This window comes from Musca vetustissima, unplaced genomic scaffold (assembly GCF_032173495.1).
Source record: "Musca vetustissima isolate MV318-11 ecotype Yass unplaced genomic scaffold, APGP_CSIRO_Mvet_v1 utg2124, whole genome shotgun sequence".
Lineage (NCBI taxonomy): Eukaryota > Metazoa > Arthropoda > Insecta > Diptera > Muscidae > Musca > Musca vetustissima.
In genome coordinates this window covers 54690-70035 of record NW_026873524.1, presented here as the reverse complement: position 1 = coordinate 70035, position 15346 = coordinate 54690, and the positions used below count along the sequence as shown (strand labels likewise).

General features: G+C 38.3%; 2 protein-coding genes across 2 annotated transcripts; one reads left to right on the top strand and one right to left on the bottom strand.

Annotated features, from left to right (window-relative positions):
• Positions 1-840: 840 nt before the first annotated feature.
• Positions 841-7359, bottom strand: LOC133325999 (mitoguardin). Its single transcript, XM_061534680.1, has 4 exons — positions 7285-7359; positions 2992-3927; positions 1217-1525; positions 841-1150 (listed from the first exon to the last, which is right to left on the bottom strand). The coding sequence occupies exons 1-4, from the start codon at positions 7357-7359 to the stop codon at positions 842-844; spliced, it is 1629 nt and encodes a 542-aa protein (XP_061390664.1). The 3' UTR covers position 841.
• A 4461-nt stretch (positions 7360-11820) lies between these two features.
• On the top strand, positions 11821-14141 carry LOC133325937 (coiled-coil-helix-coiled-coil-helix domain-containing protein 2). The gene is made up of 2 exons (XM_061534638.1): positions 11821-11891; positions 13712-14141. The coding sequence occupies exons 1-2, from the start codon at positions 11845-11847 to the stop codon at positions 14139-14141; spliced, it is 477 nt and encodes a 158-aa protein (XP_061390622.1). The 5' UTR covers positions 11821-11844.
• The last annotated feature ends 1205 nt before the right edge of the window (positions 14142-15346 follow it).

Below are 15346 nucleotides of genomic sequence, written 5' to 3'. Positions count from 1 at the left end.
AATTAAATTTTAAAGCTAATCAAGGATGAGTTGCCTTAAAAAAATTAATTAATCCATATTACAAAAACAACAATATATGTGTTGAGTTGAAATAAAGTAGTATGTAAAAATATATTCAACATGTTTACATATATATTTCCTAGTTCCATTTTTTTTGTACAACACTAGTCAACAATCTTTTTTTTTTTTGGTTAATATTGTTATAAAAAATACATTATTTAGAGTTTTGTAATTAATAAAAAAAGAGGAGGAGAAGAAAAAAAAGGAAAAATAGTATTGAAAAAATAATGAATCTTAAAATGTAGATTTTTGTTTGTTTGTATTCGTAATCAATATGATACAACAACAACTTAAAAGCAAATAATATATCGTACGTATAAAAAAATAGGAGAGTATGTATGCGTGGTGTGTGTGATTGTTATGAGTGTATTTGCAGTTGCATTGTTTAAAGCTATCAATATTGTTGTAATATTTTTTTTATTTTTGTTGTTGTGAGTTGTTAGTGATCGAAGCACCAAATAAGAGACTATTTTTCTGCTGCTGTTGTTAATGTTTAAATGCCATTGAGTAATTAAACAAAAATAAAAGAAAAAATGGGATTAGTTTCATGTTTTTTTGTATCTATCACCTACACTGAGCTTAAATTTAATTTTTTTACGATGAACACATCCACTTGTTGTTCCATTGGCCACCAATCTTGGAATATTCTTTTTCATGATGGTTGGTTGGTTCTAAACCAAAGAATGTTATTAGTTATCCAGAGTCCTTTAGTTATGTGTGAGGGTAAGGAGGAGGAAGTAAATGTTTATCTCTGTATTCTGTGTGGTTTGGCCTAATATATCTATTGACTAAATTTAATGCTTATATTATTAACCCGTGTCTTCATATGATCCAAAACATCATGGGCAAAATCTTCCAATGTGGTATAACGACTTTTTTGAAAACTAAATATATCCGCCAAAAAGCCCATTAGCTGATCTCTAAAGTAATGGCAGATATCTTTGAGATTTTCATCGGGACCAAAGAAACCCCATGCCATGAGGGGTGATAATTGCTCGGAAATCACATAGAAATGGGCCATAAAACCCTCAGGGAATTTTAGCATGCGTTTTTTGGCCTTCAGCACTGACCACACGGCGGTTGTAAGGGCCTACAAGGGAATAAAATAACATTTCATTATAATCGAATTATTCTTTTTTCAAAATTTGGAACTTACCGTCTCCTTAAAACCATTTGATAGGAAACGATTCTGCACCACCGCAATAACACTGGCCGGTGGGGTATCTAAATCCCGAAATGAATCGAGTATTATGAAATCCAAACAGATGTCATAAAATGTCATGGCCTTGACATTGCGTGATTCCAATTCCTTTTGGATTTCATCCCAATTATTGGGATTTTGCAGATAATTGATCATATCTTCATATCCCACCAAGAATTCTTTGGTATCTTTGTCACCCAAGCAGAGTAAATCGGTAAGGATTTGTCGGCCAGTATCAATTACCCATTGGCCAATAGCTGGATCCTGAAAAAGAGAAAAAAAATTAAACAAAAATAAAATTAAAAAAATAAAAATATCAAAAAAATTCTTGTGGGTCATGAGACTACGACCAAGAAAATACCAACAATAGCGGGACCTAAGCAATGCCAAAACATTGACCTCCATTCAAAATTATTTTCGAATAAGTCCATTGCTCTCCAAGAACATAGAATGCCAGCTTACAGACGCTTCCTGTGGATAATGCGCCTTGGACCATCAACATACCTATATAGGGACTGTATATATTATATGGGAGCTACTATAGCATGGACCGATATTGATTGATTTTTGGCAGAAAGATTTGGCACCCACTGAGAACCTTGAAAATCAAATTAGAGCCAATTTGGTTCAAAAACGTGGCCGCAATCCACAAAATACGGAATCGAAGGGAGGCACTGCTATAAGGGAACTACCATGAAACTGGGGGCAATATTGATAATTTTTGATAGAAAGATTTTCTACCTCTTGAGAAGCCAAATTACCAGATTAGAGCCAATTCGATTGAAAAACTCTGCCTAAAATCTCCAAAATACTAAATTTTAGGGGTATGGGGAGCTACCCCGAAACATGGACCAATGTTAATAATTTTTGGTAGGAAGATTTCTTAATGCAAAGAGAACCCAAATTACCAAATTATAGCAAATTCGATTGAAAAACTTGCCCAATCCCCTCAGAAGAGCAAAATTTAGGGGGAACCCTAAAAGTGAACTAATATCGATAATTTTTGCTTGGAAAATTTGAGACCTTATGAGAACCCAAAATACTAAATTACAGCCAAATCGGTTGAAAAATGTGCCACAAAATCCCCAAAATGGCCGAATATTGAGGGTGTCGTTATATGGAGGCTATATCCAAACATGGACCTATATCGATAATTTTTGGTAGACAAATTTGCTACTCAAAAAACTTGAAACTTGACCAATCCCCCCAGCAAAATTTGGGGGAACCCTAAAAGTGAACCAATATCGATAATATTTGGTTGGAAGATTTGAGAGCTAATGAGAACCCAAAATGCTAAATTACAGGCAATTCGGTTGAAAAGTGTTCCACAAAGTACCGAATATACGGTGTACCCTTATAGGAGTGCTATATCAACACGTGGATCTATAGTGATCATTTTTGGTAGACAAATTTGCTACGCAGAGAGAACCCAAAATATCAAATTAGAACCAATTCGATTGAAACCCCTGCCTAAAATCTCCAAAATACTAAATATTAGGGGTACCTTTATGTGGGAGCTACCCCGAAACTTATGCCAATTTTAATAATTTTTGATATGAAGGTTTGCTAACCAATCAAAACGCAAATTACCAAAATTGAGCCAATTCGATTGAAAAACTTGCCCAAGCCCCCCAAAAGAAGAAAATTTTGGGAAACCTAAGACCCGAAACTTGGGCTCCGACGATTATTTCGAACATTAACACACACTCCAATTTATAAAATCTACTCACCTTAAATAAATATTGAAAAGCCAAACGAACACAATGCAATTTCGCCAAATACTCAGTATCATTACTACAGTGTACCAATTCGGTACGCAATGTACGATAGGGTATCGCTGTCTCCTCATGCTGTTTCAATGCCGTCTGATATAGAGGATATTCTTCGAATTCCGTTTCAGCAAAACTTTCAAATTCACGCATATCCGCAACCTGATCCAATGCCGATGCAAATGATTCGGCTGAATCGAAATTTGGATCTGAACCAGTACGACTCATACTTGTCGAACGATGTGAATGTCTATCATCATCCGTGCCCGCACCACTACCACCGACATCTTCTAAGGCAGCCCATTGATCTTCTTCAGCTTCATCGATTGATGGTTCATCGCGAAATAGCACTGAACGTTGATCAAGAAATAGCAGCTCACTTTGTTCCTGCAAAGCGTATGCCATATCAAGTAAATTTTGTATTTCACGACAGAATTCGGATTCTTCAGCGGTGGTGAGTAGGGCTGGTACACCTCCAGGTGAATAGTGAGCAGCCAAAGCATCTTCCCAGAAATTAATGACAGTATCGAGAGCTTCCATGCCCATAACACCAAGTTGTTGGGCTGTTAATTGTGTGGTAATAATACCACCGGTTTGTGATTGATTTGACATGACCAAGGGTCCACCACCCATACCAGCTCCGACTGATCCACTGGCCATTGACATACGATCAGATTGTGAATAGGCAACGGTAGAGGCTACAGGACTGCCAGAACGTGCCGAGGCTTTGGAACCCGCCACCGATATCATATCGTTGGGGCTACGCATGCTGTTACGCTGCCTCCGGCTGGTATATTTACGTGCTCTGCGTGGTGGACGTGGCGGTTTTCGTCGGCGTAGAAAGCGTGACATCACGCCAAGTAGGGCCACACCGGCTGCTATTGAGATTATGACCACCTGGAAGGAATAAAAAAGTATATATATTTTTTAATTGAAAATCAGAAAAAAAACATATCCATAACCCCTAAAATACCAAATAATGTTATTTTAGGAGCTATCCAACAAAATGGGTCAATATTGATCATTTTTGGCAGGAATATTTGCCACCTATCGTGAATTCTAAATACCATATCACTGCTTATACAGTTTAAAAACGTGCCCATACACCCCAAAATAACGAAATTTGAGAGGGATTATTATATCGGAGCTATCCTATAAAATGGACCATGATTTTTATATCCCATGAGAATTTACAATACGTTGCAAAAAGTTGAAAAAATTCTCAAAATATCGAGAAAAGTGGAGTACCGTTATATGGGGACTATCGTAAATAGTTGACCTACATATATTGACAAGCTTTGGTAGGAAGATGTGTCCCCCAATGAAAAGTCAAAATACCAAATCATAGCCAAATTTATTGGTCAATGTTCCCATACCCCCCAAAATACTTAAATAATGGAGAGTTCCTATACATTCGGGCTATCATTAAAATGGACCCATATCCATCGTTCTTGAGTGGGTAGATTTGCTACCCAATGATGGCTCAAAGTACCAACTTACAATCAAAAATTCCCTAAATACCGAATATTAAAGAGTACCGTTATATTTTGTTTTGCCAGAAGCATTGATTGTGCCAGAATTCAAGGGGTTTGCCTAGGAATAGGGGTCTCACTACCCCAAATTGCAGGAGGATGTTGGAGTAGGATTTTATTGCATATGTAACCATTTATGGCTTCTGAGACCACCTGTTGATGCATCTATTTCTTCGCGTTCGCTATCGACAGTGATATCCGACGGAATGGCGCCTTGGATGTCTTCAGGATAGCGCCTGAAGCCCTAGGATGTGTCACGGAGGTGGATCAATATGCCAGAAGAAATTGTCTAGTCATAAACACATTATGTTGCTTGACTGACAGCATTCTGGTCTCTTCATGGAGGTGATCGACGCTCATCATCTGGACACACACAGTTGCAATTTGGAGGGCATTATTTTAAGTAGTTTGCAAGGACCGTAGCAGCATAATAACAGGATGGAGAGATCGATGGCCTTGTAGGTTACCAACGTTTATTTATCTTTGCCCTCAGATGGCTGCCAAAGATCTTGAGAACTTTATTTTTAACTCTCACATTCCGCTTGACGTAGTTGAAATGCGAGGTGAAATGCGAGAGATTATCGAAGACCACCAGATAATTTTAGATTGCGCTCCCGCAAGAAATTGGAATTGTTTTGCACTTACACGGACGAAATAATTGTAAAGTCATCGACGTACGACACCACTCTTATGAGGGAATGGGGGAGTTCCGCCAAGGGAAAATGGGAGATAGGATACAGCCAACGGAACTCAACGAAGGATTGCCGGCCATTAAGGTTTGATATCACTCGGAAGGGTGGAATTTGGCTTACAACACCACTGAAACATCTGTTGGAGGAATGGGGATTTCCGCAATATAAATATTGAACAAACTGGTATATAGAACATCGCCATGCGGTACTCCCATTTGCATCGAACGAAATGCTGTTTCAGGCATGGAAGCAATAGTGACTCTTAAAAACTGGTCAATGAAGTGAAATCCGGCGGATTTATCTGGTTTTAGACTGGGAATAATCCTCTCAACTTTCCAATTTTTAGGAGTTACCGACTGTGAAACTTTGAGGATCTTGGTCAGATAACCCTAAGCCCTAAGCTTCTTTAACATGAACATGGAAATGCCGTCTGGATCAAGGCGTTTGGATGAATGATAGGGGGCTGTACGTCTCGTTTCTTCAATGTGATCTAATGACAAATATTCGTTTGTCGTCTATCCGTCTAAGGTTGTGTACCTTAAAGCACGATCGGACTATATAACGACCATCAGTAGTCCTTTTTTTTGTAAAATTCTTTAAAAAAAAATTAATATGAGATTGCGGCATCTTCTTGTTCCCAAAATTTGTTCATGAAAAATTTGCTTATTAAAATATTTTTAGATTCGTCTATTCGAGATCGAATGAACTTGTATGAGGCCACTTAGAACCCAGCCGAAAATTGTGTTATAAACAGATGCATTGCTACATATATTATTTTTAATACCTTCTAGGTTTATAAATCTTTCAAAAGCATTGCGCAAAATAAGATCGAAATGATATAACTTATTAAAAGATGCATCAACTAAATCGATATCAAAACTGATAGAATGAAGAGATTTGACTACTTTGGGTAATAATTCACACTCCTTTCCGGAAGTCAGTTTCTGGCCTCCAACACCAGAAATTTCGTACTAAATTTGAGAAGTGGAAATTTGCAATAAGTTTCGAATCTTTTCTGATAGAAATTATCTTTACTATCATGGACCAGAACTGCAATGCACATTTTTTTCTCTGAATGTTATTGAAGGTAATAGCAGGGAGATTTTTATTTCTTTTGGGACCATATAGGCTCTTAATTGTAGACCATAGCCGTTTGGAATTTTTTTTTAAGTAAAAGTCACGGATATTTTTATTTCTTTTGGAACCAAATAAGACTCTTAATTGTAGACCATAACTGCTTGGAATTTATATTGCAGTTATATTATATCAGCTTTTTGGCATCTAAATGCCGGATGTTATTGAAGGAAATGTCAGGGAGATTTTTATTTCCTTTGGAACCAGATAAATTCTTAATGTAGACCATAGCTGCTTGGAATTTATATTGCGATGGAAATATTCCGAAGCTTCCGAATATCACGACATAATGATTGACATTACAACGAACATATTTTGTACACATTTATATCATTGCTAGGAGTTTCCCTTTAGATCTCTTATTGACCTTTGTTATTGATACTCCATATTCAATAGTGATAATGCAATGCATATGACTTGAATCTCTTCATCTAATGGTGATTGTTGTGGACATGACATGTTTTTTTCCAAAACTTGAATTTAAACAAAAAATTCCATTGTATACAAAATACTCCCTAACATTTGTTTGCATTGAAAATACCACCATGAAAAAAAAACCAAACAGGTTCTGCATTTTGTTATTATGGAAATTTTGATTTTTGTTGTTGCCCAATGGCTGCAGCTCTAATTTGTTTATTTTAACACAATGGCTACGCTATGAAGAGGACGGTTTGATAAGAAAACTACTTGTCGATTTGGCGGGTATACCAAGCAGAATAAGAAAAACGTGGACAATTTTCTGTTTTATCGTTTACATGGTTCTTTTCTCTTACGTCACAAACAAAAATTGGACGTGCCCCCAAAACATTTCATCAATCAATTCAATTACCTTTAATAGAAAAACAAAAACAATGAATAAAAAAAATGAAAAACTTTTGACATTTGACTGCACTTACCTTTTGTGTGGTGGACATACGGACGGGGAAGATACGTATGTCCGACCATTTGGCCGGAAGAGAACAACCCAACATTATGGTTGTTTGGTTTCCTTATAAGCAATGATTATCCAACGTTTGGTGTCCGCCGCAACTGCAGCACAATTTTGTTGTTAATTTTTTTTTCAGTTATCAATGAAGATGGACGTGTGTGTGAAAAGTTCATTCAAGAATTCTACATTTTTTCCTCAATATTCCTGAAAAAATCACTGTTTTTTTCTTTTGTTTTGGAGGTTATATTGTGTCAAACTGAACTGCGCCGCTGATCATTGGCAGATAAAATCGAATGATTTTTTTGTTATTTGGTTTAATGGCCGTTTATTAACCTTTTTGTTGTAGCTTGATTATTTTTGTTGTTGTTGTTGTTCGCATGTATCTATTTTTCCCCACAATTAAACTCTGTTGACGTTAATTTTGTTTTTCATTGTAAAATTTCCCGGCCGTCACCAACGAACGAACGCACTTTCAATTGTTGTTTTTGTTGGGTTATATTTTTTCTTCTTCCTGTTATTTTTCTTCTTTGTTTTTTGTCTCTGCATTGATTTCAATTGGATTATTCTGATATCACAAAGAAGTATAAATTATAAATTTTTTATCTTTACACTTTCACTATTGTATTGTTACTATTTTTCACACATTTTAAATTCTCTTCATATCAGATGATAAAAAAAAAACAATAACAACCAATCATTGCATCACGACGAACGTCTGAACGAGCCACTACCACCACCACGTTTGACAAACGTCGTGTCAGTTTTGTTTACATATTGATGGAGAGCGACAAAGTCAGTCATAAGGTAATATCAACGCAGTCAATTACCAATGCTAACGGCAGAGGTTCTTTTACATAGGTTTACACAAGGCAGGAGAAATGATTACACATGAAAAAATTAAATCCAATTCAAATAACTGTTTAAACCATTTAAACCAATAATTGGAAAGGATTTTATTTAACAATATGGGTTTTTTTGTATTATCCGGTATCTATCACAACCCCGTTTAACAAACGTCGTGTCAGTTTTGTTTGGAGAGCGACAAAGTCGGGCAATTACAACGCAGTCAACTGTAAAGGGCTAAGCAGAATGCTCGCGTTGAGACATCCGTTGCGTTATGTGTTATCGAAAATACAACAACCACAAGGAAACGATAACACAAACGCTCGAAATTGATGTGCGCTGCGCTTCGGAGTTAAATATATTTTAACTTTTTGCGTGCGTTAACGCGATAACAAAAAACGCTCAACGCGAACATTCTGTTTAGTCCTTAACGGCGTGTGTTTTTTACATAAGTTTACACAAACCAGGAGTAATTAAGACGCATCCTGTTCAAGATTTTGCAAAAATGTACAATTTTTTACTACAATGGACCCTTAATGGCCAAAGGACCGCGGCATCGGACATCCACAAGACGAGTGAACCTCATGGAGCAGAAATCGCGAACCACCCACGATGCAAAACAACCGCAGGCAACACACTCATCACCAACACCCACCGCCAACGGGTGCAATCGACTGAGCCCACCTACAAGGGGGCTATGCACGAGGACCACATCTACTAAGTGCAGTCCTCATGGAGCAGAAATCGCGAACCACCCACGATGCAAAACAACCGCAGGCAACACACTCACCACCAACAACCGCACCAACATCCACCGCCGCCGGGTGCACCAACCCACAACACACTCACCACCAACAACCGCACCAACATCCACCGCCACCGGGTGCAATCGACTGAGCCCACCTACAAGGGGTCTACTAAGTGCAGTCCTTCTCCTAAATGCTTCACGAGCAAAACTACTTAAACAGCTAATGGTCCGATCGTCTTCAACAGCCCTACTGAAATCCCACCCCGCTCCTCGATATACCCATACTTGCTAAATCTCTAAAGTCATCATAGTAACAGCATTCCGTCAGTATATGCCTCCTGTCCTCAGTCATCCCTCACCCACATAAATCCGTCTGGGACAGGCCTCTTTTATGCAGAAACGCATTGAGGGGACCATGTTCCGTCAGTAAGCAACCAGTACTTAAGCCGAAGCGAATGTCTGGCCGGTCCACTACGAACATTGCGTCACGAATAAATTCGTACGTCACCCTACCTTTGTCACCGTTCATCCACCTTGTCCTCCACCTATAAACAAAACACTCTCAAAGGATAGTGCTGTACCGCCTACTCTCCCCATCCACCAGATCAGAAAGGCCAATCATCCTCATCCAACTGCAAGCCACGCTTAAGCTTATACATGATAGCCCTTCATCTCACTTCAAGATCAAGCGGCGCGGCGCCAAGTAGCGCCTCTATGGAAATTGTTCGACACACTGGCAAGCATATTAACATGACGACCCGCTGACACGAAAGGAGCTTTTCCTGCCCATCGACAGATGAGGCAGTCGGTGTACAGTTGCGCATAGCCCACCATATATGATACAGAACGGGTCTAAATCAAAGTGTGGAAGAAAATTGGGTAATTTGAATAAAATTAGCAGTCGCAGATAGTCAGCGGGTCTAAAGGTTGGGATTAAACGAGCGAGCGCCAATGATCTGGACATACAAAGGAAAGTTTTGGCGCCCCTATATCTAAGCAAACAAATGGTTAGAATTTATCTGGATCAAGAATCACCTAAAGGTCGTGAGGGAGTAAGAAAGGGACTATGCCCATAAGGCCTGTAGGGAACTTCCGACCCACCGAATTTTTACCACCCGTGCGCTGTCTACCTCTGTCGGCATTTCCACCAAGTCGACAACAGAGGGAAATCGAAGCATGTGACAAACACGAGGCCGAAGGCAGAAGTTGGGCCAGCGGCAGCATCAGCAACTAATGTGGATACTGTTCCGATCAAGATCCAATTCTCCACGCCTTTGACAATAAAAATGATGAGATTGACAGTGGAATTGCAACCGGCTACGAGGAAACATTTACTAATCGAAAGTAGTAGCAAAAAAGGATAATGGGAAGGCCGTCATTGGGAAGACGAAAGTAGTACCTATTGACGACTCTTCGTAGGAACTTTCTGGATCTTCTCAAAAGGCTATCACGGGGAAACCCAAAGTCGGACGTAGTGGTAAGCCCTCACAGCAAATTTAGAAGTCGGCCACGACTGAAACGACAACTCGACAGATGGTACCAAGTGGTCAGATCAGTGAAATTCATTGGTCACAACTTGGCCGTCATCTGAAGAATATAATCATAATGCGCGTGGTTAATCATGACCAGTTTGCTGAATTTACACCGTGAATATGGTCCAAGGAAATAAACGGGGTAAACAAAAGTCGGGCGTAGTGGTAAGCCCTCACAGCAAATTTCGAAATCTGTCACGACTGAAACGACAACTCGACAGATGGTACCAGATGGCTAGATCAGTGAAATTCATTGGTTACTACTCGACCGTCATCTGAAGATGATCATACTAACGTGCGTGGTCAATCATGACCGGTGATCGTTTGCGGGGATTACACTGTGTAAATGGTCCAATGTCATAAATTTTGGTAATATGGAGTCTTCTATTTACTGAATCTAAATTATATATACGAGCCACCATAACGGTTTGTTGTACATTAGTCACCCAATGACATGTATGGATATTATCTTCGCACTCATTCTGGCATGTCTGAATTCTGTTGTATTACTTTGGTTCTTCATGACACTCTGCCATCACCTCTATTAGAAAATTACCATGACCTCTGCTTGAAAGTTAAGTCTCAAGCATGATGCAATAATAAGGTTGATAAATCACCTTAACAAGAACCTTAGTTTTTGTCTCGACTATTTATCAAAATTTTCGTTATAATATTTCACATGGTTGGTAACATTGCACATTGGATTCAAGTAGAAATTACGCACTTTGACAGTTAATCGAGACATCAGCTGCTCAAAATGGACTACCTATTCATTGTGTCATGGTCTCAAGCTAGTGGAAGCAATACAACACAAGATAAATGTATTACAACGATAGGAACCAGTTCGTCTTCGGACGGCTCGTAAGAAAAACGCATTTAAAGATTTAATCACGCCTAGCAAATTTCAAAATGGCGCTGTGTTAAGTGTTCGCTTAACTTGCCACGTGTTTATCGATCTAAACGAAAAATATAAGAAAATCTCGTTCATATGGTGTATGGTCCTATACCTTCTATTCTAATAGAAAGTGGACTAGCTGGAGGAGGACCTGCCTCTTAATAACATCCCTTAATATCACAGTTACTCAATAACATTTTCCTTACGTTACGTTGCCTATAACTACAACACCAACTGACAGTTGCAACGCCGTAAATTATCTTCACCATTACTTTGGCATCTACAATTGGAATTTTCTCGTAAAATTGAGAGTGTGCGCGTTGCCAATTAGAATACATTAACGAATTTCTTTTATATAAACACGAGAGCGACGAGTGTTGCCAATTAGAAACAACAAACCAAAGCAAGAATTCAAACGACAAAATACCTGTGAAGCGATAACAAGTGAATCAAAGAAAGAAAAAATTAATTGTTTTCCATAAATCCAAGAAGTAATAAATTTCAACAAAAATGGTTAGACGTGGACGTTCTGCAAGCCCCCCACCAGCTTCAAGAAGGTAAGTTCGAGGAGAAAAGATAAACGCAAAATTGTGAAAATTATCAAACATGCCGTGAAATGTCGTCAGTGGAGGAGTACAACTAGGAAGCTGCTAGAATTGCATTTTTTGGATTAATTCCAAGTGGCGTGATTTGTGTGTTGACAAAAACAATTGTTCGGAAAATGTGTGCTGTTCTTAAACATAGATTTTCCAATGAAAATAATTTGCAAAAAATGATGAAATTTTCCATTGTGTGGTGAGGGTTACATAACCTTTTATTTTTTGCATGATTGTGTTTGACCATTTTGTTATTGTGTGAGAGGAGGCGGAGAGAAGTGAAAGGGGTCATGATATGATGATAATCAAATTTAGTGCTGAAAACAGCAACTGTAATCTTATAAAAAATATATATCAATTAGTGGGACTTTGAAGAATGTTCTGTGAAAACCCCCCTTTTATTTCAACCCTTCTTCTTGGGGTAATGTTTACATATTCGCCCCTGCCAACCATAATGTGTCTCTTACATTTCAATTGCTACAAATCGGAATGTGAATGAACATTTTAATCAGCCAATTTCAAGTCTTGATCCATGATTTATGGAATGTATTTTCCTGTCCTTCTTCATTGGACCCAATTCTAATTGAGCCCTTAATTGCATTTTGCCTTGCGACAGTTCTATTTTGTCCAAATATGGGCATTTGAAAGTGTATGATGAGGGAAGTTCATACTTCGCGAGATATGGGCATAGGTCCTAAACCTACAGTCCTGTCAGCCCAGACTGATGAAAATCAGTCTCTGGCTGATGGGGCGAGACGCGAATTTGATCTCGGAGAGGGAGGTACACCTCATCAAGGGTAAGAATCTATCCGCACGCTCTCCATCGTGAACTCGAGATGAACAGGATCTCCCTCCCGAATCCTACTACTCGCAAAAAGTGGTAGAATCGGCGAAACCCACTTTCTCTGGCAAAGGTGCTAAGCCGACTTCTGACCTGAAGCCCAGTTCGAAGCCGAACCCGAGTAAGAATCACCCATAAGGGTGATCAACGTGTGGAGGGCTCTGCCTCAAAGAGTGATTCTGCGCCTAACGACAAAGGTGAAGCTAATGCTTTGGGTGGATCCACTAGTGGTCGAAATAGGAAGAAGGGGAAGTCAGTCAAGGAACCATCGTCTTCTGGGGGAGTAAATGTCGCCCTACAGAACAAATCTGTGAAGCGCATCCGCTCTTTAGAAGGTCCGCAACCCTCACCCAAGAAGACGATAACTTCTCATCTGGCAGATTCTTCTACCTCATATGCGGCTGTCGCTGGACAACAAACGGCGGAGAAACAGCTAAGTACAGGGAAGGCAGTAACCTCCTCTGGAAAGGCGAACTCCAAAGTTCGTAGCCAAAGACAGCGTAAGCCATATGACAGATTGATCAAGGTAGCCGCTGAAGAAGTCCTTCTAGCGGCAATCATTGACAAATCTGATCCTCATGGCAGGATCAGTGATAGTCATTGGTTGCTCTTTGAAGGAGCCCTTTAAAAAATCTACGTCTTTGTTAGACCCTTGAAAAAAATATTCTTAAAAAAATCCAGGCCTTTGTTAGACCCTTAACAAATATTTTGTATTTTTTCCACGCCTTTGTTAAACCCTTGAAAAAATATTCTTTAAAAAATCCACGCCTTTGTTAGACCCTTGAAAAATATTCTTTAAAAAAATCCACGCCTTTGTTAGGCCTTTGGAAATATAATAAAATATCCACACCGCAATTCCATCAGCTTTGAATTATCTCTCCCTCTGATTCTGTCTTTAAAAACTTTACTAATAATTATTTTCTTTTTTACTTTATTACAGAAGTGCACCCGCTCCTGCACCCTCCCAAAATGTGCCAGCCCGTGCTGCTCCCCCAGCCCAGCCACCAGCACCCGTGCAGGCTGCACCCACCGCTGTAGGTGCACCCCAACAACCCTCTATGTTCCAACAGATGGCCGCTACCGCTGGTGGTGTTGCTGTCGGTTCAGCTGTTGGCCACGCCGTAGGTCATGGTATTACCAGTCTCTTCAGTGGCAGTGGTGACAAAGAAGCTGCAGCTCCCGCTCCAGCTGCTGCTGCACCAGCTCAACAACAATACTATGGTGGTGCTGCTCAACCCAATGAACCACAAGGACCCTGCAGCTGGGAAATTAAACAATTTTTGCAATGTGCCCAGGGACAATCGGATTTGACTTTGTGCGAAGGCTTCAATGAGGCGCTACGTCAATGCAAGGCTCAACATCATATTTAAAATGTGGTTTGAAATCTGAAAAAAACAATTTTGGGGGAATTTAACCATTCCCATCTGTATACAGCGTTCCTCAGGATATACATTAAATTATGAATTGAAATGTTTTAATTTCTTCATCATTATTAAACAAAATATATATATATAGATGTGTATAATTTAAATTTTAACATTTTTATTGTTGAAAAAAAAATATTTTATTTTTTTTTTAGTTAAACAAATTTTATTTTTTTATTTTTCATCTCTGCTTTTTTACGATAATTTTTTTTAGTAGTTAATAATGTGTACAACCTTTGTTTTAATTTTCCAAAAAAAAAAAAATCTGTAATTTTTTTTGTTCTTTGTCATGAAATGAAAAGAATGAAAATTTATATATTGTAAATAACAACAAAAACAAAACGAAAATAAAACAAAGAGGATAACAACAGTGGTCAAACACACACAAACAAACATCTATCCGTAGTCATTGGGAAAGTTGAAGATATTGCGAGAAAATTCCGTTAATAGTCAGATTTTTATTATATTGACTTGAGTGCCAAACAAATCAGAGAATGGAGGCTAATGTGGTGTGATGTTTTGCATTGAAATATCATTACAAAAATTTCATCACAATCCATCATGATGACGATCCACTGTTGTTATCTGCCAAAAAAAAAAAAAACAAACAAAATACAATTTTCTTCTTTTTATTTTCATCAATGGGTCAGGATTCTCTTCATCATTGCATTTGACAAATTGCAAAAGAAATAAAATACAAAAAATACGCTTAAGGTGATTCAACTTGTGACGCATTTTTAAATTCGTATTTTGGACTTTGATCTCCCGATCTCTATTATTGAGAGAGATATTTTGCTATTTTATTGTTTAAAAAATTATTCATAGAGTGTGCTGCAAAATTCTTTGTAGTCGCTCACTGTGTGTAACAGAACAAAAATTGTCTCGTGACCACCACAAACAATTTGTTGTTGTTCTAATTAAAAATGCATACGGCACACTTTATTTGTAAACATGTTTTTCAAATTAATGCTGATAAACAACAACAATTTTGCACATTTTATTATTATTGTGACAAAAAATTGCGTTATACGATTTGTGATTTTCACAGTGACTCATATCTAATGAAATTATCTTCGGAGTGATTTGTTGTGATAAATTCGATTGAAAAGTAAAAATAGATTTTTTTCGAACCTCTTGAAGTGATTATTTTT